Consider the following 11,014-nt stretch of genomic DNA (forward strand, 5'->3'; position numbering starts at 1 on the left):
AAGCTATACAGCCATAGGATACATACACTGTATAAGAAAGGAAGCCATAATTAGATACCCAGAGAGAATACAGGCATTCTACAGGAGGAAAGAGTGAACCCAGGGAGACGGAGGATGTATACAGAATCCACAGAAGAATCCGACCTGAGGGACTGAGTTACAGGACATATACCTGTATCTCTCAGAAGAAGAAATTGAATGCAGAAGTAGACTATAAGGTGCATCCTAGATGACTGGTTCTGAAACTAGGAACAAAAGTTATGATGGGATACATATATTCTATAGGGAAGCTGAAGCCAGTAAAAAAGAGACATAAGATAAGTTCATTGTAGAAAGGAAGCACACTTCAATCAGAGTGGTCTCGCATATATAGTGAAAGAAAAAACCCATTCAGTTGACTGGAGAGATTCTGAGCTGTATTTTCTCTCACACCAGTTGATCAGCCCCTGGTAGCAAAAATGATGTCTCCATCGGCAACAGAAATTCAGACAGGAATCCCTATGTGCTACCAGGAATGGAAAGTAGAGCATGTCAGATTTCATGGATTCCTGAGGTCTGGCTGTGGGATCATACAGCCCATGAATTCCTATGCATTTGCATAGCCTTAAATGACTGCTGGTCTGTCTCTTTCATGAAGCAATTTGTTTGTATAGGTTCCCCCCAACCCCATCTTTAGTTAGTAAAGATCCTCATCCTTGTGATCACAGGCCTGGGTGCAAACTCCAGGCAGGAATTGCAGACCTAAGGCTCCCTCCCCCCACTCCAGTATATTGTGAAATGTTTATGACCAGGATCTTATGGCTCTGGAGGTGCTGAATAGCCTGTTTTCTCCAAGTCTCAACTCCTGATGGGCAGCTAGAGACCAACTTTTAGCCGGTTTGGTCCCTAGTTGTGCATTTTATTACCCAGTTTGTCTCTTCAGCTCACATTTGTAAACTCCCGAGTAAATTTCTCCCCGGTTAACACTCTGGAGCTCAAAGAACTTTTCATGTTTTTATTACATCCTTAGTGATTAAAGGGAAATTTAAACCTCAAAATGTCCCCTGCCGTGATTATAAAAGCACAGCATCATTTTGGGTAGACGTGTTTTGAAACAATAAATTAAAAATTAGCCCTCCTAAAGTGGACAAATGTTTTTAAGTTAAGTGCAGGACGTTATTAACAATAAATAAGTTGCAATTCCTTCATAGATCACTGGGTGGCATGTGAGCGAGTTGTATGGGCCGTTAAAAGAGGTAAATTCTAATTGGACTGAGGGCAGTAGGGGTGTGAAATGGATGTATTACACTAAAAATATTAGACTTTATCCAACTTCGTGTGCTTCTGGTAATAATATACCATATTCCAATCTCACATCTACGTAAGGAATCACTATCACAAAAGTGCAGACTACCCATGTGTCTGTGATGAGAAAATGTATTTAACTGACCAGCACTTTAAAAGCTGCAATATTTTCTGCAATATGAACATAGATTTAAAATACAAAACAAATGTCTATAAAGTGCAATCAATGAAAACACTCAAATTCTGTGCTAAAATTCCAAATGGGAAGGTAGGAGAAATTGGAACTGGGTGTGGTGAGTTCCTTCTAGGAATGGCTTGTGTGTAGCTGTATAATTATCATTATTGGAGGGAAGTGGTTTGTTGTGGTAAATTATATGAAAAATCATAGCCTGGGCATAGTAAGAGCCAGCATAAGTGAGCACGGGACAAGCTTTGGGTATGCAAAGAAAAACTGCTTGCTTTATCCACCCATACCACTAAGCTTTGTGTAGAGAGCTGCTCCGTGACTCAGTCTCAGTGGAGAGACCAGTATCCTTGCAGTGTGGCTACAGACTCATCGGTGAGGGGGTCACAGCCTGTCTCCTCAGCCCTTCCTTGCTTTACCATTTCAGTACCTCTAACATTTTTCCCTCTAGAATGAAGGAGAAAAACAAATTCATCATCACACAGCATACAAAAATCGATTCAGATGCACATATCCAGGTATTCAGACAAATACATTGTACCTGCACCACTGTGAACACACATACTCACACCCTACACTGCAGCTCCCCCATATGTAAGGATGTCATTTGTACTTCTGCACACACATTTAGACATACTAGCAACAAGCATGGACACATACATAGACACAGCAACATGATTATTACTAAACACACAGACATATTTCTTTTTATTATGCAGACATACACATGTACACACCCTCAAATACCACAATGCTCATATTCAGACAGATGTGTGAACAGAAGAATGCTGTTTGTTGATGTCTATGATTCTAGAGCTTACTCCAGGGTATTTCTCCAGTGCACGTGCACAGCTGAAGACAGTGAATGAGCTAGCAGGTTAAAGCTTCCCTTTCAAATTACTTCTTGTTTATTCTCCATCCACACTTAAGGCCCTGATTATAATGAAGCTGAAACTGAGTTTAAAAAATCATGTTCAAATTTGGTTGTTTGTCATTATTTATTTAGTGTGTCTGGTTGGTAAGCATGATGCTTTACATTTGTGCCCATGCACAATCTCTAGACAGATGAATAACAGAGATGGCAACAGCAGAGGCATAGGGAGGAAGAGAAGAATAACAAAAAACGGGAAAGAGAAGAGCTTGTGGGATAGTATTGTTGGATCATTATTACTTCAGAACTGGTCTTTAACATGCTTTGTCTGGCTAGTGTGGATGGTTACAACCATATTTATAATTATGCTCAAGCTTGGATCTTTACAGGTTTTAATCATGGTTCTAACAATTTAAGCCCTATCCACACTGGCTGGTAAAACCATGCCAGGACTGGGTTAAGGGGAACTCTTTAAACATGTTTCCCATATTCTCTTTAAAGACCAGTTTAGATAAGGCCTTTGTGGGCTAGTCTCTGTGACTCTTAATAAGATGTATCCCATCTGGATTTAGAATAACCAAGAGATGAACCAAAGCAGTCTCAGTTATAGCAAAGCTGAGAGTACACTAGCCTTTTGGGAGGAATCTCCACTATTTTGCTACTACTGGTGCACTATTACTACCCTAGTGGTAGCAATGGCAGGAGCACTAACAGAGAAAAGGCACCCGTTTTTTTTATCGTGGTGTCCTCTAAACCTGCTTTAAGCAGGTCTGGCTGACTGACATGGTACTTAAAATGCTGGTGGCTTGTGTGTTTTGTCTATACCACTTCTACCACCATCTCTACCACTAATGGAGCTGCAGCTGGGGGAGTGAAATGGTGGGATATTTCCCCCATAAGTGTAATACAGACAAGGCCTAAGTGGTTTGGCATAAACAGGAACTGTTGAAGAAGGCTTCTTACCGGTTCTTCTTATAGCTGAGTCCATTCTCTCGGAAACCCTTCGCAAATGGATTGTTATCAATCTTCAGCTGGGTAACCTGTGATGGGGAGATAACAGAGGGAGAGAAGGAAATAGAAAGGAGAGAGAGATGGGAAGGTGGAGACACAAAGAGAAAGGAAGGGAGGAAGAAAAATGCAGAAAAAAGGAAATAGAGGGAGAGGAAGAGAGAAAAGACAGAGGAAAGCATGAGAAAGAGGAAGGAGGGGTAATGAGAGAAAAAGAGAAGTGGAGAGGAATAGAAAAAGGGGGAAGAATGAGGGAGGGGAGAGAGTGAAAAAGGCCATGTGGATATTCCCCAGTCTATTGGTGAAATGGCTTCAGAGTCAGACCATTCAAAAATGGCGGTTATTTAAGGAGCAAATAGGACAGGAAACCAGAAAGAGGAAAACAACAGAAACCTGGAAGATGAAGCTGGTGAAATCAGGGAACAATGAATGCTCCCCTCAAAGGCAATAGCCCACATGATCCTATTTCCCAAGCCCTTCACTTAAAACCAACAGGCTGGTTTCTGAGAGAATGAAAATTTTCCATATGACCATTAGAAACTTCACTGGTTTTCTTATTTTTGCTACTACAGGTTAACCAGGAAAAAGCAATCTCTCTTGTTATGGCACAATTATGTTCATGTCACATGCAAAGTTTGTGGGATATATTGTATTCTTTTTATATTTAGAGTGAATTTGGTAAAGAATATACAGTACATGCTAGAGTCAGCTATGGTGCTGTACAAGCTTGCCAATATAGCTCTGCCAATACACCCCAGTCCTGATGTTATTGCACCCTTGGCTATTCCTATACTGGGTCTTTCTTCAGAAAAAACCATGGAAAATCATGGAGTATTTTTTGTGATGTGGGCAAATGTCATTAGCTACATTACCAAACTCACACTCAGAGCTAGGATTTGAACCGAGGTCTCCAGGGTGTTAACTAATAAGCTACCTTTGTGTATTTTTAATAGCTTTAGCACCAGAGTACCTGAACCTTTCATAGATTCATAGATATTTAGGTCAGAAAGGACCATTATGGTCATCTAGTCTGACCTCCTGCACAACGCAGGCCACAGAATTTCACCCACCACTCCTGCGAAAAACCTCTCACCTATGTCTGAGCTATTGAAGTCCTCAAATCGTGGTTTAAAGACTTCAAGGAGCAGAGAATCCTCCAGCATGTGACCCATGCCCCATGCTACAGAGGAAGGCGAAAAACCTCCAGGGCCTCTTCCAATCTGCCCTGGAGGAAAATTCCTTCCCGACCCCAGATATGGCGATCAGCTAAACCCTGAGCATATGGGCAAGATTCACCAGCCAGATACTACAGAAAATTCTTTCCTGGGTAACTCAGATCCCACTCCATCTAATATCCCATCACAGGCCATTGGGCCTATTTACCGTGAATATTTAATTACCAAAACCATGTTATCCCATCCTACCATCTCCTCCATAAATTTATTGAGTTTAATCTTAAAGCCAGTATACCCTTAATTTCCACCTCTTAGTGCTAATACTCATTTTGCTTGAAGGAAGCTTTATTTACCCCTGAATTGCCCCAGGTTCACAGAAAGTCACAGAGAAGATGGAAGGAGTCAGAGAAAAGCTACCTTGGAATTCTGATAGGCTGTCACAGCCATAAAAGTTGTTTCTGGGAACACAAAGGTGGCCACAGCATTCCAGGGCAGGGTGAGTGTACGTGCGCTGGTCAGCACCACATGAAATCGTGGTTGGTATTTGTGCATTGAATGCAATATAATCTAAAACCAAAGAGAGAACAAGCAGTCAGGAGGATTTGATAACAATGTTGAACTCTGTATGGCATCACTGTGATGAACTCAATGTTCCTGGAAGAGTCACCTGGAAAGGCTTCAGATGCAGTAGCATGTTGCACATCACCACTTTTAAATAACTGCTCATGTGTAAGTGGAATACAGATGACATTTGCTCTAAAGGGAGTGGAAGTGAACGCCACGCCACACCACACTTAACCTGGAAGGTTTGACTTAAATAAACAAAAGTCTACAATACATTTGAAACTTAGCTCTATCCATGGGCCTGATCTTACATTTGTTGGTTCTTTCCAACCTCTCTCTTCCCCCTCTGCTCCCAATCTCTTTGAATTGGGACCTCCTACTCCTGACGCACTTGCCCTTCCCACTCACCATAGGTGATTAGGGGTGGAACTTGTCTACTTGTGCTGTTCCATCTCTGTGGAACTTCCCGCAGAGCTGTACACTGAAGTGAAAACCTTCCTTTTCACTTTAGTGTAGAACTGTCTCCACAGCTGTGGAGATGGTAATATGAAAAATGCTACTGTATAGAAAGATAGTTCATATGGTATGGGATTGCAATGGGGGAAGAGGATCTACAACAAATGAGATGTTTTTAGTCCAACAACGGAAACAGTAAAGGCCAATGTACCGCAGGGTGCATATTGGAAAGTAACACATGGCAGAACAGGGAGGTAGCAAAGCCTTCCTCTATGGCTCGGGTGTGAACACACCTCTAGGAACAGGTCCAGGTCCAATTCTGAGCACCTCACTACCGGAAATTTATTGCCAAACTGGAGAGAGGCTGGAAAGGCCATTTTATTAGAAGAGATTAAAATAGTTAATAGCTTGGTTAAGTGATGGTTATGGGGTGAGATAAGAAAGAGACGTAACAGCGTACATATAAACACCAAGGAGGGAGAGGAATAATTTAGGGTGCTACAAAGGGGGGGCGGGTAACTAACAGCATAAGTAGGGATGAAAATGAGACAGGGAAAATTTAAGATGATCATTAGGAAAAAACGTCCTGGCTCCGAGGTGTTAGGTGTGCAACACACTCCCAAAAGAAGGGGTGGAAGCCTCATTGTGTGGAACTTTTAAAAGTAGCCTGAACAAAGCAGCAATAGGAGGACTGTAGGGAACAAACCTGCCCTGGCAGGGAGATGAGTGAGGTATTCTAATAGGCCCTTTCATCAGGTATAATTCTGATTAATATTAATATCAGTTTTGGGCACATGAAAGAATTATTATTCTCCTTGTTGTGTATGAACAGCATGTCATGGCATTAGACGATTTCATAGTGCAGTGCTCCCTATAAATCAATGGTTTGTAGCATCACACATTTATTCTATGTACAAATGAAATGGTCAGGCCTCTCCTTACATGTTCACACTGCTCCAGAGTATTGTTGGTGATCTTGAGTCTCTGGAAGGAGACTGGCTCTTTCATCCAGTGACTGCCAGGAGCTGGAGAATCTGGATGGAGGTAAAAGTGACTGGGGAAATGGGGATCAGCTTTTCCAACTGGCTCCCAGTGGCCACAGTGCCATTTATACCGAGCGTTGTCCAAAGGTACAATATCCACCAGCATCAGGTAGAGAGAGTGAGGGTTCAGGCCGGTAACAATCACTTTGCAAGGTGGAAACATACGTCTGCACAGAGGGAGAAGGAAGAGAGCAGAAAAAGATTTCATTGTACGCTTGATGTTTGCCCTCATCTGACGCACCAGCTCTTGTTTAGGGCCCTCACTTGAAGGAACTACAGTTCCTTGGGCGCTCAAGGTCCTGACTTTCTTGCACTGATAAATACAGGGGGCCAAATTCTCCCTTCAGTTACACCTATGCAACCCCCGTGAAGCTGTTTACCGCCTCTGTTGAGGGCCAGTGATAATAGAGGGCAGAATTTGTCCCGCTGTGTGTAATGAAAATCGAAAACCCAGATCAGACAATATACTGCAACAGTCCATATCAGGATCTGGAGAGCTCACATAGGGCATATAGCTGTAAAACTATTTAAAAGGGGGAGTACTTGCCACTCCTTTGAAAAAACACAGTGAGGTTGCTACCAAAGGCCCAGCATAATATCCATGCTTCTGCAGTGCATCCCAACTACTGTCTTGGTCACTGTCCCTGATGGCGGGGGTATTACTGCTCTTACTGGATCACACAACATGGGGCTTTCCCTTTAGTTCACCTTGTAGAGCTGTTGCCCGGGAATCTTCTGACCCTCAAGTGAATGTTTTGGTCAGGGTGGTGTGCACCTTGCACACTCAGAGCACACTTTATAGTGTTATGCTGGATGTGCGAACTCATCACATTCATCTGGTGACCCTGGTCACTAGTAGGCAGACACAGCACTTGGCTGCCTTGACCCAGAGAACAGGTGAGAGACAGAAAGGTAAAGTAGTAGCTTGAGCGTTGCACAGCAGATGGCACCGATGGTGGGATGTACCTAGGGTGGGTGAGTGAGGGTGGAAAGTAACATGCCACAGACATTTTTGGTGATACAGGTTTGCTCTCACCTGCCAGATTTGGTGATGATCATTTCAGTGCCAAGTGTGTAGAACTCCTCCCACAGTGCTTTGTTCTCCAGAGAGAGATGGACCCTGCCATAGGAACCATTTATGGAGGATGGAGGGAAGCAGCCCTCATTATGGAAGGAAGGGAGTTGTGAGCTATGAAGGGGCATCATCTGGAATTGAGGGAACAAGCCTCGGCATCTGCTGCATGGGGGGACAGCGTCACAGTCTCACAGGAGAAGGGGAGAAAAGCAAACACATTAATGTACATTCTAGAGAGCAGCCCACACAGCTGGAACAAAAGCAGTCCTGCTGCAAATGGAACATGTAAGAGGAAGGGGAGAATCCCTGCCAGGAGAGCTGTGGCCCTTTACGGCTACGCCAGGGAGAACATTCTGCAGGCATGGTCACCTCCACCTCTATGCTTCTTGGCTGCAAGCACAAGGGTCTCCTTGTAGGCACTGAGAGGCTTAGAACACCAACCCCAAATACTCTATTCCCAAGCGATCTGGTGAGCGGTACTGGCCACCAGTGTGACCGACACAGCAAGTTCAGGCTACCACCTTATTGGACTGCTACAAGCCATGATTCCTTCACATTGAGGGCAAATGAGCTTGCCCACTGAGTCTGTGACACAACTTCTGAGAAGCAACTAGTGGCAATGCTAGGAAAGACATGGCAGCACCATGTTAAGCTGGCCATACACATCAACTGCGCTGCGCTGAGCAAGGCCACATTCCCCACCAACCATCATCTGCCCCACTTCCATTGACAGCGGTTTTGTCTCTCTCCTGGGTTCATTCACTCAAAACTATCTTTGCTGTGCTTCAAAGCAGCCCAGCATTTTCAACAAAAGCCCCAACGATACCCTGAGAATTCTGGGGACAGAGGGAAGGTAACATGGGAAAACTGAATGAAAGAGAGAAATACATCCTCATTATTCAACCACTCAAACAGCCCCATTCAACCTGCTCTAGGGCCAGCATTTTTGTCTTAGAAGCCACAGTACAAAGGGCATCCTAGTGCCAGGCTGAGTGGACAGAACCAGGAACGTCGCCCCAAAGTCTGCAGCGAGGCCTTTTGCTTGGTCTCTAGGAGAGGAACATGACAGAAATCTACTCAGACACAGCCTGGGTTGACAAAATCATGAGCATATTCAAGCACAGACTTGCAAGACTATTTTAGAGGAGGCAGAATGCTCACAGGTTAGGATCCAGGATTTCCCGAGCCATCTCTTACCTGGCATCAGCATTGGTGCCCTCTGTTGGTGGCCCAAGCTGCAGCTTTCACCATGCTGGTGCCTGTATCGGCACTGGTGCCTTGAGCCACCGATATACAGGTCCCTTGAGGCATGAAGCATCGTGTAAGAACCTGGAGAGAGGCAGAAGGGCTTGGACTCCAGTGTTTGCCAAGAGAGGCAGGGAACAGCTTATAACTTGTGCAGGCAAACTTTCAAATTCGCCACAGGAACAGAAGGGGTAAAAGAGGGAGAAGTGAATGAAAGAGAGATGGGAAAGAGAAATAAGGGAAAGAGTCAATGAAAGGAGGCAATGGAGACAAAATGATAAAGATCCCGAGGATGTATACTGGCAATGCAGGCTTCTCTCTGCCTTTAGTATCCTCTCCCTGAACTCAGGGGTCTTGCCATTGGCTTTTGTATCCAGCACAGGAATGGCAGTAAGAAAATCCTATACTTCCACACCTCATAATTCACAAAACCCCAACTGTTTGCCCCCAAGGGAGGCATGATGCTGTCTGAATGTCGCTAGTTTCATACTGCACTCCCTCCACCAGCCCTGCGATTGGGTGAAAGGTGACCGGTGGGTGCCACATTATTGAGCAGGCTGGCACCCAGAGAGGTTTCAGTTCTCCCAAGGTGGCTCTGGAGGGCTGTGGAGGTATTAAAGCTGGCAGCCATCCTATTAAGGCTGACAAAAGATTGATCCAGGGATGAATGAAGCTATTTTATTGTCATTCCAAAGTGTGATGTTTACAGGCTGCTCTTCTCACAGCTTTCAGAGAGCTTCTGATGGCTCTCCAGGGAGGAGGGGGCTTCAGTTTATGCCAACAACATCCTCTCAGTGCCTTTAACTCCAGCACAACATCCAAGACTCACTTCCTCACCTTCCAAGTCTCAACAAATTCCTGCTAAGATCAGGCCCCTGGTTCCAGAAATCAAAATCCTCTTTCCTGTCCCTAGGAGCAACGCAGCTGAGAAACAGGGGACACCCTGTAACGGTATGTCTACACTACGAAATTAGGTCAAATTTATAGAAGTCGGTTTTTTAGAAATCGTTTTTATATAGTGGATTGTGTGTGTCCCCACACAAAATGCTCTAAGTGCATTAAGTGCATTAACTCGGCGGAGTGCGTCCACAGTACTGAGGCTAGCGTCGACTTCCAGAGTGTTGCACTGTGGGTATCCCACAGTTCCCACAGTCCACAGCTATCCCACAGTTCCCGCAGTCTCCGCTGCCCATTGAAATTCTGGGTTGAGATCCCAGTGCCTGATGGGGCAAAAAACATTGTCGCGGGTGGTTCTGGGTACATGTCGTCAGGCCCTCCCTCCTTCCCTCCCTCTGTGAAAGCAACGGCAGACAATCGTTTTGCGCCTTTTTTCCTGAGTTACCTGTGCAGACGCCATACCACGGCAAGCATGGAGCCCGCTCATCTCACTGTCACCGTATGTCTCCTGGGTGCTGGCAGACGTGGTACTGCATTGCTACACAGCAGCAGCAACCCATTGCCTTGTGGCAGCAGACGGTGCAATAGGCCTGAAAACCATCCTCATCGTGTCCAAGGTGCTCCTGGCCGCCTTGGAAAAGTCGGTCAGGAGCGCCTGGGCAGACATGAGCGCAGGGACTAAATTAGGAGTGACTCTACCAGGTCATTCTCTTTAGTCCTGCAGGCAGTCCTATTATACCATCTTCTGGTGAGCAGGCAGGAGATGAGGATGGCTAGCAATCCTATTGCACCGTCTTCTGCCAAGCAGCCAGGAGATGTGAATGGCTTGCAGTCCTACTGCACTGTCTGCTGCCAGCTAAAGATGTAAAAGATAGATGGAGTGGATCAAAACAAGATATAGACCAGATTTGTTTTGTATTCATTTGCTCCCCACTCCCTCCCTCCCTCCCTCCGTGAAATCAATGGCCGACAATCATTTTGGTGAGGTGTCGGGGCACCTTGAAAACTTTAATGGAGATTCAGTCCTGCCTGAAATACCAGAGGGAGGGATACCTTAGTGGGTTGAGCACTCGCCTGCTAAACCCAGGGTTTTGAGTTCAATCCTTGAGGGGGCCATTCTGTGTGACAGTTGTTTTTGTTTCTCCTTGATGTAAAGCCACTCCCTTGGTTGATTTTAATTCCCTGTAAACCAACCCTATAAGCCATGTCGTC

General features: G+C 45.0%; 1 protein-coding gene across 1 annotated transcript; it reads right to left on the reverse strand.

Moving 5' to 3' along the window:
* Positions 1-1,288: 1,288 nt before the first annotated feature.
* LOC102929706 (T-box transcription factor TBX6) lies at positions 1,289-7,788 on the reverse strand. The gene is made up of 5 exons (XM_007063774.3): positions 7,622-7,788; positions 6,485-6,752; positions 4,940-5,089; positions 3,303-3,379; positions 1,289-1,915 (listed from the first exon to the last, which is right to left on the reverse strand). Exons 1-5 carry the CDS (start codon positions 7,786-7,788, stop codon positions 1,798-1,800), a joined length of 780 nt encoding a protein of 259 aa, XP_007063836.2. The 3' UTR covers positions 1,289-1,797.
* Between the last annotated feature and the right edge of the window lie 3,226 nt (positions 7,789-11,014).

The sequence above is a fragment of the Chelonia mydas genome, chromosome 15 (genome assembly GCF_015237465.2).
Source record: "Chelonia mydas isolate rCheMyd1 chromosome 15, rCheMyd1.pri.v2, whole genome shotgun sequence".
Taxonomy (NCBI): Eukaryota; Metazoa; Chordata; order Testudines; family Cheloniidae; genus Chelonia; species Chelonia mydas.

Bases quoted from the DNA above. Each gene is read 5' to 3' on its own strand.
- LOC102929706 (XM_007063774.3), bottom strand. From the start codon at position 7,788: ATGCCCCTTCATAGCTCACAACTCCCTTCCTTCCATAATGAGGGCTGC. The intron at 6,753-7,621 runs GTGAGAGCAAAC...CCCTCTGTGCAG, and splicing joins ATCATCACCAAATCTGGCAG to ACGTATGTTTCCACCTTGCA. The intron at 3,380-4,939 runs GTAGCTTTTCTC...TCCCCATCACAG, and splicing joins CAGCCTATCAGAATTCCAAG to GTTACCCAGCTGAAGATTGA.